Source organism: Nilaparvata lugens, chromosome 8 (assembly GCF_014356525.2).
Source record: "Nilaparvata lugens isolate BPH chromosome 8, ASM1435652v1, whole genome shotgun sequence".
In the NCBI taxonomy this organism is placed as follows: Eukaryota; Metazoa; Arthropoda; class Insecta; order Hemiptera; family Delphacidae; genus Nilaparvata; species Nilaparvata lugens.
The window spans coordinates 16,814,784-16,829,532 of record NC_052511.1 but is presented as its reverse complement, the minus strand read 5'-3'; the positions used below and the strand labels follow the sequence as shown (position 1 = coordinate 16,829,532).

The following is a 14,749-nucleotide window of genomic DNA, read 5'->3' as shown; positions in this document are numbered from 1 at the left end:
CAAAGCAAAGTCTGGTTAGCTCCTCAGTACATGATAATAACGTTGCTCTCTGCTTTGGCGCTTTGAATTCTGTATTCTCCACCAAACATGTTTTCCAATTCTCGTCTTGTAACTTGTGCTTTATATTCTGTTTTATCAATAGCATAGAATTCATCCTGCTTGGACCAATAACTCTGTAATTCAGAAATAACTCAAATTAAAGTACAAAGTGCAAATACATTGAAATAAATTCAAATGCAAGTACAAATTCAAGTAGTACAGCAGTCTCTTTTCAGATGTAAAATGGATTATTATAATAGTCTATATATTTTTTTAAATAAAAATAAAAATCTCAGTACCCTTTTTTGAATTATTTTATCACAACATGTTTCAACATTGATGCCATTTTCAAGTGATATCACTTAAAATAATTCAAAAAAGGGTACTGAGATTTATATTTTTATTTCTATTTATATTACAAGTAGCCCTATACAGAAAAGAGACAATATTTTTTTAAATATATTTTTGTTCAAAATTACCTTCCAATTTCTTCTATGAACTTCAGCAAACAATAGATTCCGACCAATCACAATCCACTCACCACTCTGCTGCAATTGATTGGCTTTGTTCCGTCCCACAAAATGGCGGCTCAGAGTTCTGATTGGCCAATGAGAGGGAATGGGTGGGATCTAGTCGCTTGTGATTGGTGGATAGTTGAAGGGGTACCATGGTTGTCCGATAGATCGCAGTTGATGGTTAAATCGTTATTTATAGTGAGATTTGAGATATGAGTTATGAAAGTCAGCAACTGATTAACATTGGTGTTGTCATCCTTGTCTGTCATTGGACAAAGTAAATAGTTCCATCCATTTCTAGCTCCGCAACGTTGCCAGATTGTTTCCATAACATATAGAAAAAATTATGAATTGTCAAAATATTTGATTTCGATCATAAAAATTTTATTATCAAATTATAGAAAAATATGTTTCTGTGACCTATAAGATATAAATTATCATTATCAACAAATTAAATGTGAACAATTAAGATCAGATCACTGAATAAAAAGACTAGAAGTTGTCTAACCTTAAGCTGCGTACACATTTCCGCGCTTCCAACCCGCACCGAGCACGCTCCTCCCTCGTACCGCCCTCGTACCACCATCGAACCACAGTCGGTCCGCCCACGCACCCATTATGAACGTTACGGAAGATGTTGGATCTTCTCGCGTTCCCCGGTCGAACCACTGTTGCTCCCCGGTCGATCATCAATCGCTCTGCTGGAGTGACGTTCGGTTGCGGAGCAGAGCGAAAGTCTGTACGCACCTTAAGATTTGTTTAAAAACGAGATACGGTTTCGGTTGTAACACCATTATTAATCTCTGGTAAACTGAGTTAACCGGTATCTCGTTTTTCAATAGTTCTGTGTTTGGAGAACTTCTAGTCTTTCTATTCAATATGGACAACTACCACAATATCACCTTCATAACTACTCAGATAATGAATGTCAGAAAATTTCAGATAATGAATGTATACTGGGGTGACTTGAATCATGCTATCTACAATGGAAGGCGTTGGAAATATGAAAATCAGATACAATGTAGTCCTATCTTCAACTATACGAGTACAGTATCATCAGAATTATTTCTAATGGATCAAAGAATCTGATTGAAATTATGTTTAGGGAAAGAATATCACATAAAGTGCCATGTTCCATGATTAACAGTTATGAATTTTGTTTTTTGCAACACTATTCATGACATTGCAACATTTCCTTCGACTTTATAACGTGAATCGTTGATGACTTTAACTTTACACTATAACAGGTGGGTTGATAAAAGAATATTACATAAAGGCCCATTTTATAACATTTTTGCAACACCAACACTGCGTTCCTTAAATTTCCAATGACTTTATATCGTGAAACTCAATATAGTTGGATATCACATTAACTTCACACTGTAACCGGTGGGTGGATAAATTGATTCAATTGCTCAGGTACCCTTCCCACTCGTCTAGCATCCCACAATAGTGAGCTCGCGCTATCTCTCTCTCTCCCTGTTTTCTCCTTTACTGGCTATTTTCCGCCTCCCAAACTGTGTGTTTTTTTATACTCGACTTCATTTCCTTTTATCGGACAATATTATTAGACTGCATTGAAGTCATCGAGACACAGGTGCAGTGTTGGGAAGAGAGACCAAATGAGATCAATACTTTCACAGCTGCATTCTGCAATCCCCCAGAGCTCCACAGAATGGAGGATTCTCTCGTTTCGTTGATGTTGAGGGACCAATTAAAGGTGCGAAGGGGATTTATTTGTGCAATTAACTGAATTTATCTGCAATTAACTGCTTTCGAATGTAATGATCGAGTACACAAAATTAACCTACTAAAAAGCAATAGATTTTCTGAGGTTATAACATGAATTTTCTAACTTACTGAGGAGATTTAACTGTGCAATTTATTAATTTTGTCCGTAATTAACTACTTTCGAATGTGATTAATGATCGCGTTTACAAATAAACCTACTAAATAGAATGAGATTTTCTGAAGTTATAAACCAAACTGAATCTTTCTTTTGTTTAGAATTGCCAATAAAAATACAGTAATGACAGTATTATCTTGAGAAAATTCTGTCTGACCTGTAGTTCTACAATGTCTTTATTGTGCACTTAACTAGAACTTCTCAAAGTGTTCATTAAAGTATCACAGAAATAGATTTTTTTGAATTTATTAATTATGCACTAACATTTTTAGAAATCTTCAGTTGTCAATACCTTCTACTATTTTATTCAAAATTTCTCACTTTCAGCCGGAATTTATGAGAAAGGAAAACACATAATTATCTTTTGTGTCTTTATACGAACTATCGTATCTGTACCGCAAACTTCGTATGAAGTTACATTCAATCATAATATAATGTATTTTTGACACATCTAAGTGAGAATACGGTTAAATGGAGTGAATACGTCTTTAGATTTGTCGTAATTGATTTTTCGCCCCACTTGGATGTAATGAGCTGGTTTTCGTGCGTCATATGGAGGCCGAAAATGATTGTTTTCTGACCAGGCCGGTAAAAGTTTTATGGCCCTAGGGCTGTAAAATAACCTTGAAGTCAGCTGATTCTGATTTGATGTGAACGTGTTTACAAAATGGTTTATGAAACGAAATGAGTTAATGCTTTTACAATTGAATAAGTATTCTGCAATAAGATACTATCATTTTATTTGGATGAATAAAATACAGATAAGATATATATTATAAACTATTCAAATTCGATTTTCAGAGTAGGATACAACTTCTAACCTAAACTTCCGAGGTCAATGACAACAAGCATTGTTGACGTTGACATTCAGATTGGCCAAATTTCAAGTGTGCTAAAACAGCTGATCAAAAACTTCATTATTTGTGTTTATTATTCAAGAATTAAAACATTTTTAATAATATCATCTTATTGTCATTTGGGAGAATAAAAAGTATAAACTCAACCTCTTACATAATTGAACATAATCTTTTAGGTTATTTAGACAAATCAGAATAAAAAATAAAAATACTTGGACAATTTCCTAATATTCAGATTACCTCAGATTTGCAAGAGCTATGACCTCCCTGTTTTGCTTTCGAAAGTGCCTTATAAACAATTATTCTCATATTTATATTGTTTATTTTTCTGTGTGGCGAAAAATAACGTTCTCACCATGGGCAAAAATGTTTTTCCGGCTCTCAATCTTTTCTAGTCCTCGGCCTACGGCCTTGGACTTGAAAACCGATTTCGAGCCGGAAAAGTCTCATTTTCGGCCCTAGGTGCGAAATATACTATTACCGTCAAATTTGTACTGGTATTAAGGGTTCGTTAATAATCTAACAAATGTATATTTTTCAAAATCTCACAAAACCAACAAATTTATTTAATTTCACTTTTCACAATATTAATGTGTTTTGTTAATTACGGGCGCGTTCTGAGACAATGGACCTCAGTATTTGAGCGTACTTAAGGGCTAGACCATATGAAGCGTTTTTTTTAGGCGTTTTCTGACTGCGTTTTTGATTCGGTAGGGCAGAAAGCTGTTCGATTGACTGATTGGGTTGGTGCCTGAAAAACCACTTAATATGGTCTGGCCCTTACAAGTGAATCATCTTCACAATTGCCTTAATACTAGATTGATTATAACATAATTTCAATTGATTATAACTGTAACCAACCGACCGGGGCAAACGTTTTTGGCCACAGCACAATCATGGCAACGCCGTCTTTCGGAGGAGACGATAAGCCGTCGGTCCCGACTACCTAAAAAGTAGTTGTTATCTCTCATCATCATCCCTCTCATTTATTACCCACGCACAAGCCTAAGAGCTTATGTGGGCATCACCCTCAGTAAGAAAAATAATACCAATATATTCAAGGCTTGTTTATTGATTAGCTGTTTGTTGAAGTTTATAATTAGATATTTGAAAGTCTGGTCATTTTATAGATATTACAAGGCTCTTTAGTACCAGGAAGCCATAGAGCACCAATCCCCAAATACATGAATGCTTGAGTCTCTCAGTTGCCTCTACCGTCGCCTAGAAGGTGAACACAATACTCAATTTGTCACATTTTCCGGTAAATTCTAGCTTAACAAATATTGCGTCATCGACGTATATAGTCTTTAAAGTGAATAAGAGTTGATAATAATTCGTGATAGATGTTGTCTTGTCGCCTTTCATGGTTTTTTGTGATGCAAAGTGAAATTTGTAGTTACTACTTACTTATTTTAATGAGGGCTGTAATGCTATGAAAGTTCCAAAAAGAATCAGAACATTTATTATCAAAGCACAAAATTTCTTTAGATACATTTTTGTAAGTCAAATCAAATATTTTCTCTGTTTCCAATAATATTCCTTTATTTATTTGACTATTCCTGCACAATAAGATTTTCTAGTTGTTTGTCTTCAATCTGTACCTGTACTTCTTCTTTTGTGTAATAAATCTTTATGTATTTGATTATTCCTCCACAATACGATTTTCTAGTTTGTCATCTGTATTTGTCGTAGATGTCTACGATGTCTATCCAAAATGTCTGGATAATTGATTTGAATTATTTTGCTTTCTGATAAAGATGAGTCAATTCCATTATCGTTGCATCATGAAAAACTTCAGTATGAGTTTAATAAGTTAAAAGTATCAAGCTATGTAAAGTAGAAGTAAAAATAAAGTTGAAGTAAAAATAAGGTTGAAGTATAACAATTAAATTCACAGTATAAGTAGCATTTTTATCAGTTATATGTATTAGCTTATATTCTCTATCTCTAATTTAATACACATATTATATTCGTATGTATGTTAATTATGAGACATAAGGCTTACGCATTAGAAATTGTGGCATTATTATTCTACGAGATATTGTGTGAATTTTAGCGATGATGATTGGGACACTAGTGTTACTCTTCCTGTTGAACTGAATATTAATAAAGTGTTGAGACCTCATGACAACTATAGCAAGGTAATTCAACAACAAAGTATAATTTGAATTGAGTATACATTTTTACAACATGAATAGAATATTCTCATGTTATGCTGCTCTATTTGTAACCCTCCCACCAGTAATAAGATAATCATTGGAATATCATAATTGATTTGTGATACTAAAGTATCAGTTAAAAACATGAGGTGAATTGACACCATTTCTGAAATTGAACTAAATTTGCACTGAATTGATGAGAATTTCCAGAACATCTCCAATTCACTAGATTCTCATTTCCTGTTGAATTATTGATGATTCATTGAATCCATCTATTTATAAACGTCTGTTAAGTATCAATTCATTCATCTCATGTTTAATCCGTATTTTGAGCGTTACATTCCTTCATTGTAAAATATTGTTGTATCAATTTCTGATCTCAATTCATCAAACCATGAATTTCATGAATACAAATTTATCTTATTACTCAAGGCAAAGGCAAGTGTCACAACTTCACCTGAGAGAAAGAATTTCTTTCAATCATATAAATTCAAAATCGGTCACCTCCTCTAATTTTATATTCCTCAATTGCGTTTTTCAGTCTAGATATCAACTCATTCACTAGAGAATGGTGATTAAAAATGTGGAGCCTCTTTAAAATGTCTATCAAAAGTTAATTTTTAAGTTTATTACAGATTTAAACTTGAGCTGCGTTCACACTACGGTCGAGCAGCGAACGAACAGTCCGCGAAACAGTCTGCCGAACAGTCCGCTCGTTCTGTAGTGTGGACACGGCTTTATGAAGTAAAGAAAGATGATGAGAAATAAGAAATCTCTTCAAAGTGTCTATCGGAAGTTTATTCAAAATTCAAACGTGAAGGGTCTTTGATATTTATGTGTCGAAATGAACTCATCCTATTAAAAAATTGACTTCTTTTTTTCCCTCCATATCAAGCTAAAGATCTTTTTTTATTTCAATATAGACTCTATAGTAGATGATTAATGATCAATAATGGTAAAGCTCTTCAAGGTGTCTATCAGAGGTTTATTTCAATTATAAACAAGATTTATATCTCATAACCTTCAATCATATATAAATTTAAAATTAATTACCTCCTCTTATTATATTCTACATTCATAGGATTTGATTTGATGTTTGTTACTCTTGTACCGCATAACTTTCATGAAAGGAAAAAATAAGCACCACCTCATTTATAATCGTGACAGTCTATTTCTTTCACAAGATTATTTTCAATCTTTCTAAACCAGCAGCTTCTGTGTGTTGTCACACGATTTACTCCTATTACAAAGTATCCATTCATACAACCTTGGCGGTTGTCGTAACCAGATAGTATAGAATGTAACTAACTATAAACTAATATATAACTAACTAAATTTAACTACTATTTTACACACAATAAGCTTTGGTTGACGTGTGAGGCTCTTTGAACCTTTGGATCCTTGAATCCGTCCCTTCAAAAACAAATTGAAACTAACTATATATTATTTCAATTATGAATCCGTCCCTTTAAAAATGATATAATTATGATAAAATGAACTGTAACTAACTATATTATATTTATTTTATTGCATTCTATACTCTCTGATCGTAACAGGTTGTCCTCTCATTGTAGTAATCGCTGCTTAATCGACTGGTGACAATCTCTCATTTTGTGTCTTTTTTGTTTGCTTCAGGTGGTTGGATCACAGTGCAACGGTGTGTTAGCCCGGCTGCTGGGATGGCCTTCCAAGGAAGAAGTCACCGGACCCGAGACGAAGGAGCAGGATGAGAAGAAAACGCCTGAGGTGAGTCTCTCTCACACAATTTAACAGGTTTGGTGCTAAAAATAAATCGCGCTGAAATGATGGAAAATGTGATAAGAAACATGATATTATTATGAATCCATTTCAGTAGACAATCAGATACACCGTAGTAGGTGTCCACGTTATAATGGCAGTGTTTGATTAGCAATGGAATTATCATCCTTGTCTATCATTCAACAAAGCGAATAGCGCTATCTCTTTCTCGCTTTGCTCTGTTGCCAGATCGTCTTTCAACAATGTAGAATTAAAAATAAATAAACTAAATATTTCATCTTAATGATGTAAATTCATTATTAAATTGATTAAAAATATAATTTATTGCTTAATAAAATATAAATGATTATTTTAAATGAGAATGAACAGTTAATATTACATCAATAAACCTGTATCAGCTACCGTCTATGGAAGACATTGACAAGACAGAGGATCGGCAATGTTGTTCCCCTATCTTTCTCCACTGCCATTATAACGTGGACCACACAATAGTAATCAGTTGTCAAGATCTCTGTTGCTAGTTGTCGTAATCAGTTGCTATTATTAAACATTTTGAAACAAAGAGATGGCATTTTGAAACTTTGTTGTGACATGTTTTATAACATTATATTATAACATAATATTATGTTATGTTTTATAACATAATATTATGTTTTTATGATATTTATTAGGTTGATACAGTATAGTCATTGGGAATTGAAGATATTTTTTGTGGGATCCATGAGAATTTAGTTTTTTTTTTTGGATAGTCCTGATTCATTGCCTAGCTCATAGCTCACCCTGTAAAGTAGGTGATAATGGGTGATCTATTATACAATGTAGTTTATTATTATTGGGTCCATTGGGGTTTATTATTATGGGTGATCTCAATCACATTGAGTTATAATTATTATCATTGATACCTATTCATTTAGCCAAGATTATCAATTGTAGTATTGTGCTTAGTTCATTTTTCCTATTACGTATTAATGTAAATGAACGTTACATTGAAATGTTTTTTTGGAGTAGTGATTGAAATAACAAAATTTTAATCCAGTTTCAAAAATATTAAAATATTCTGTATCAACTCATAAACTACCAGTGACTTGTATAGAATTACTCGTCAACAGTCAACCAAAATTTTTTTATCAGTGTAGTGGTAAAATAGCCTAATTTTAATTCATTTAAAAAAATATTGTAATATTCGGTATCAAGTTGTTAGCCACTGATTTGAATAGTACCTCATACACTGAGACCTGGATAGAATGACTTGTCAACCAAAAGTTTTTATTAATGAAGTGGTAAAATACCCAAATTTCAATCCACTTTCAAAAATATTGAAATTTTCTGTATTTGACCACTGATTCGACTTGCACCTCATAAAATGAGAGTGACTTGGACTGAATGACTAGTCAACAGTCAACAGAGTAGCGTGCAAGAGCGCGTCCTTGTCTAATCAATTACGGAGGCCACACCCTTCTCACATCAATTCTACTCAAGTGAAATTATATTGAGTTTTCCGCTTCTAGCAAATTATTATCACGACTTCAAATCTGACAAACGCTGTCTGCACTAGCTCATGAAAAATTGTATTAGGCCGGTATTCATATTGATTAAATCCCATGACTTTGATGAATTGCTGTTATATTTTATCTGTAGCAATGTTGATTAATGATGTTTTGGTTACGTTCTCGGCGGATGTGGAATTTGATAATTAAATTGGATTCCATCAAATTGGATTCATATTTTGTATTTATCAATCATTTTCTATGTGTTCTATGAGTTTTACCACGGTATCTGCAGTAATCATGATTAATGATGTAAAGTGCAAGAAATGATACAGTGAATATTCAACACCGGTATTGAATTTCTCTAAATTAAATTTATAGTAGTATGATTATGCTAAGACAAATTTATAGATCTTCAGTTTTTAAAAATGGGATTTCTGCACCTGACTCCTGCACTTATTTGAATTGAAATTCCTGATATTTGAAGTATTATGCAAGTTGTAATAATTATAATGAGATTCAGAAGCCAGCAATTGATTAACATTGGTTTGCAATTTGTGTCTGTCATTAGACAAAACACATAGCTGTTGTAACAACACATGCAAGTTGTAATAATTATAATGAGATTCAGAAGTCAGCAATTGATTAACATTGGTTTGCAATTTGTGTCTGTCATTAGACAAAACACATAGCTCTATCCTTTTGCAACTCCGCACCGTTGTCAAATCGTTTGTAGGATGTAAAGAAATATAATGAGCTACCAAAATATAGTTTATTAAAGTATTTATCTCTTTTCTGTATAGGGCTACTTTTATAGAAATAGAAAGAAAAATAAAAATCTTAGTACCCTTTTTGAAATATTTAATCACAACATGTTGAAAATCTTTTATTTACTCCATATCACTTGAAAATGGCATCAATGTCCGAAACATGTTGTGAATAAATATTTCAAAAAGGCTACTAAGAGTTTTATTTTTCTTTCTATTTCTATTAAAGTAATAGCATTTTTGGAGAATTAAGTATTTTGAATTTCAATAAAATTGAACACTTAAATGCCTAATTTACTCGAGCAATTACTTATATGATGTTTCATATAATTACTCATGTAATTGTTTGTTTCATTGTTTATTGTTTCATGCAATTACTTATGTGATGTTTCAGACGTCGGTGTCAGGGGACGGTGTGGTTCAGAAGTGGGGCACAGAGTACAATGTGTGGCACAGTGTTGGACCTATTCACTCCTCCATGTCATCATCTTCCTCGGCACAAACACCTATAAAGCAGGTGAGAGAATTGAATAGGTTTTATTGATCAACAAATATAATATAACATATATACATGGATCGTGTCAAGTAGGTCAAGAGCCCAATGTTATATATTATATTTATTCAACATTTTGTCATAAAAATAAAAGCTTTACTTCTCAGTGGGTAAAACAGTATTTCTATTGAATCTGTTCCTCTTTCATAAAAAAAAAATAAATTGATACCAACAGCCCAAATTCAGGTTGTATATCAGATTTTTTTTCATTTATTGTATAAAATACTATAATCATAATATAATTATGACATTGGAGAAAAAACTAGGCTGAGCCTGTACTATTTCTCTCCAAAAATGTTGATAAAATGTTAATGTTGTCCAAAAGATAAGGTTATGTAATCACACACTGTTTCGTTACTTGATTTTCGGTCCAGGAATGATGATTTAAAATTTTGAATTTTGAAGGTTGACTTTAAACTCTAAAGTTTAAGAGTTTTGATTTATTAAGTTCACTTTAATGAATCACAGAATGTATCACAATGAATTAAAAACTTTAGAAATATTGCACTCATTTAAAAAAAATTTAATACAAAATCAAAAACCTACTCACTGTATCAGCTACAGAAGGCAGCGAGGTCCACGTGAGCTTTTCTACAACCCTACTCAAACCGTCATGTTCTTCACTAGTGAGATCCTTCACTACAACCTGTCAGCATCTCTCATATAATAACATAAATACCTCCCATTCACAAAATGCTGACACTTTGAAGCAGATCTTACTGAAGTCCTGTATCTTCAGGTTTCCTTCATCCATAGCAATGCTAAACAATTATAACAATTATAATATAAACCCATGTGTTTGGGTTTAAGCTGTTTTGTAGCATCTGTGAACCCATCAAGCAGTTCAGCAAAATGTTATCTATTAATTTTGGCACAAGCTATACTTTTCGATTGGCAAAAAAGGATATCTATTGATCCTGATCCTCTTTCAATTGTTACTAAAAGTCCAAACTTAGGTTATGTTTGAGTTTAAGCTGTTTTGTAGAATCTGTAGACTCCATCAAACAGTTCAGCGAAATGTGATCAAGGTATTCATTTTGGCACAAGCTATACTTTTCGATTGGATATCTATTGATCCTGATCCTCTTTCAATTTTTACTAACAGTCCAAATTTAGGTTATGTTTGGGTTTAAGTTCTGTGCTCCCATCGCTGTATTACAGGTTTACAGCTCTTGAGATCTAAATTACTCTTTTTTGATAAGCAATTCAGAATTTCTAATGATCTACTCCTCTTTCAATTTATAGGCTACCAATAGTCGAAATGTAGGTTATGTTTGGGTTTAAGTTCTGTGTTAGCTTCAGTTAGTCAAGACAAGACACGTTTAGTCACAATGCTTCACATAATAGTTCCTTATGAAGATATGTCTAATTGCAATGACTAATCAGTGTGAGTTGCGCCTCAAGCAGCTATGTGGAGTTTTGTGACTAAACGTGTCTTGTCTTGACTAACTGGTGTGCACCTAGCCGTACAGTTCTTGCTCTTAAGTAATAAAATCAACAGCACATCACATTCATTCTACTTATTATAAAAAGAAGTAGAAATAGCATACATAACAATACAATACTGCTCAACATAACATACAACAAAGATTTGAAGATTTGTAAGAACCTTTGGCTTTTAAATGGAAATATGTTAGTATTGTTTGAAATGTGTTGATCATTTTATATAATAAACACAAGTAACGAGTTGAGATAAGTTGAGTTACTCGCACTTTTGAGACATCGCACTTACGAATATAACAAAGATTTGTAAAACCTTAGGTTCTGGCTTTTAAATGGCAATCATGTTAATATTTTTTGAAACGTGTTGATAATCTATATAAATAAAAATCAAGCATCAAATTTTGACATTCAATAACTTTTTTATGTGTGCACCGAATTTGATGATTTTTAGTTGTGTTCGTTATGTTCAGGACCAGGTTTATGGCTTATCAAATTTATAATCCGATTTCAGGACTCTCTCCTACGGTCCTTCAAAGTCTACATGTAATTCCTATGGGAGAAGATTTGTGAGCAGGCCACGCACAGAAATAAAAATCAGCTGTTATAATCATTGCGTCATACAACACCCGTCGGTAGATAGTAGACAAGAGTGTGTGCTGCTCCATAACCGCCCATGTATTTTATTCTAAACGCCCCGACCAAAAACAAAATGACTGTTCTGTGTGTAACCATCCAGCAGTGCGGCCTCAGGTTAAAGACTTACATGCTCTAAAGACATTGCTTTGTTCCGAATAATTGTGCTGTATTCGGTGTTCAGAATTAATTGATTTTTAGTAAATTATTTATTTTCTAGTTGGAAAATTATCTATATAAATGCATCAAACTATAGATGCATTAAACTATTTGGCGGTACGAAGTTCGCCGGGCCAGCTAGTTTTATATGACAAACACAAATAACGAAAAGTTGAATTACTCGCACTTTTGAGACATCGCACTTACGAATATACCGGTTACGATAAAAATAGGGTGGTAATGGCTGGTAGATGGTGCAAAATTATCACGTTTATGTTGTGAGATTGGTAAGGTTGTTGAATTCAAGATGATGGTAATGTTTTAGGATGACGCAGGCAGCCGTAGCTACTCAGGCCAGCAGCAGCTGGGAGCCAAAGTGGAGATGGTGTACAGTCTGCTGTCGATGCTGGGCACCCACGACAGGGAGAAGATGACCACCACACTGCTGGCCATGAGCAGCTCACCCGACAGCTGCCAGGCCATGCGACAGTCTGGTAATTACAAAGCGTGCTCCTTTGAAATAATAATTTCTATTAGAATAAAGTGGGTTTTTTAACATTTCAAGTCTCTACAAATTAATAACAAGCAAAAATAATACATACACTTCATTCTGAATTGTAGGATAAGATTTCATACAGGTATATTAGGACATTGGGCCCTTCAGGCATTGCAGGTAGAATATCTTGCATTGTAGGATAAAAAGTATGGAATAAACTCAAACACATCTCTTAATGTGTTTAGAGAGCAATTTTCATGAGGTACTTTTTGAGAGAGTATGCAAATAAATTATAAATAAATAAACTTTATCCTGAATTATTGGATTGAAAATCATACATGTAGAATAGGGCATTTGGTGCCCTAAGCATTGTAGGTTAAAGTGTATGGAATACGCTCCAACACATCTCTTCATGTATTTAGAGATTAAATTTTATAAGATAATTTTTGGGAGAGTATGCAAATAAATTACAAACGAGTACATACACTTTATCCTGAATTGTAGGAAAACATATCCTACAGGTAGAATAGGGCATTGTGTGCTCTACAGGAATTGTAGGTAGAATTTCCTGCATTGTAGGATAAAGTGTATGAAATAGAAAGAAAAATAAAAATCTCAGTACCCTTTTTGAATTATTTAGTCACAACATGTTTCGGACATTGGTGCCATTTTCAAGTGATATTAAGTAAATAAATATTTTTTTTTTGAATTGAATTTTATTGTTTCCGAAAAAAATACAATGTAGCATACAAATGTAAAAAACACATGTACACAAACTTAAAATAACAAACTTAAAAAATAAAATAATAGAAGAAACCACGCTCACATGTACCTAAAAGGTTTGTTCGTGAGTCGTGAGTTGAATTATAAATTAAATATTGAAATGAAAGAAAGGAGTTCTGAATTTTTAGCCGACTATAAACAAAATAAAACATCTTATAATAGAAAGTAATTATTAAAAGAAGAATTACAGTTTAAAAGGCATATTGAAATTATGTGATTGTTTATAGAGAAAAAAATGAAACAATAATAAACAGGGCACTCATACCATCACATACACACAGGAGGGGCACAAGCACTCACACATACACACACAAACACAGCACACTCACACATCACACACACCAACACGCACATAGCACATAGTACAGTACTATAAATGCAAGGATGAGCACTATCATAAGTACAACGATCTGAGGAGACTGGAGCAATCGTCATCGTTTAAAGTGGCTAACCACGATTGGATTGCTCTCTTATAAACTTGAATGGAGCAGTTGCCAGGTCGACTGATGCTAGGAGGCGCATTACGAATTAATAAATGTATTAAATATGTTACATTCCTGTCACATGCAACCCGAGAATTACGTTCAAGCCCTGACTGATGTAGTAGAGAGCCTCTTGTAGGGTAAGGATGAGAAGTGGAATTATTGAAATGAATTTTATTTTTGAAAGCAAAGGAAAGTGCGGATTTAATAAAAAGTTTTTTATAGTGAGAACATTGAAAAGGAGAAAAAGACGATTAGAAGAGTATGTTCTAGCCAGGCCCAACCCGGCCTTAATTATGGCTTTTTGACTTATTGCAAGTTCTTTAATCAAAGTATCAAATGCACCTCCCCAGGCAATAATTCCGTAAGACAAAATTGATTGCGTGATAAACTGTTCTCATTTCATTAATATTGAGAATTCCCTGTAGTTTTGAGAATACATACATAAGTTTACGGAGTTTTTTCTTGAGGTAGAATATATGAGGAGACCATGTCAGACTATTATCTATTATTATACCAAGGTATTTAAATTCGTTTACTGACTCAATGATTTGACAATTACAATTCACATTCCACGCCTCGCCGCACGTATGTAATTTTAGACAGAGATCTGCCGGAGGGGCTCTGGTTTTGTGGAGAAAAATTGGAAGAATTTTTGTTTTATTTGTGTTCATGCTCAAAATATTAGTATCGAACCATTTTTTAAGTTTAA

At 33.3% G+C, this 14,749-nt stretch overlaps 1 protein-coding gene across 1 annotated transcript in view; it reads left to right on the top strand.

Annotated features, from left to right (window-relative positions):
* LOC111044809 (adenomatous polyposis coli protein) overlaps positions 1–14,749 on the top strand; it is a 74,918-nt gene that overhangs the window by 6,878 nt on the left and 53,291 nt on the right. Inside the window, exons 2-5 of the mRNA XM_039435078.1 lie at positions 5,374–5,458; positions 7,112–7,222; positions 9,883–10,005; positions 12,602–12,770. Coding sequence (XP_039291012.1) covers positions 5,374–5,458; positions 7,112–7,222; positions 9,883–10,005; positions 12,602–12,770 — 488 coding nt within the window. The remainder of the gene's footprint in view (positions 1–5,373; positions 5,459–7,111; positions 7,223–9,882; positions 10,006–12,601; positions 12,771–14,749) is intronic.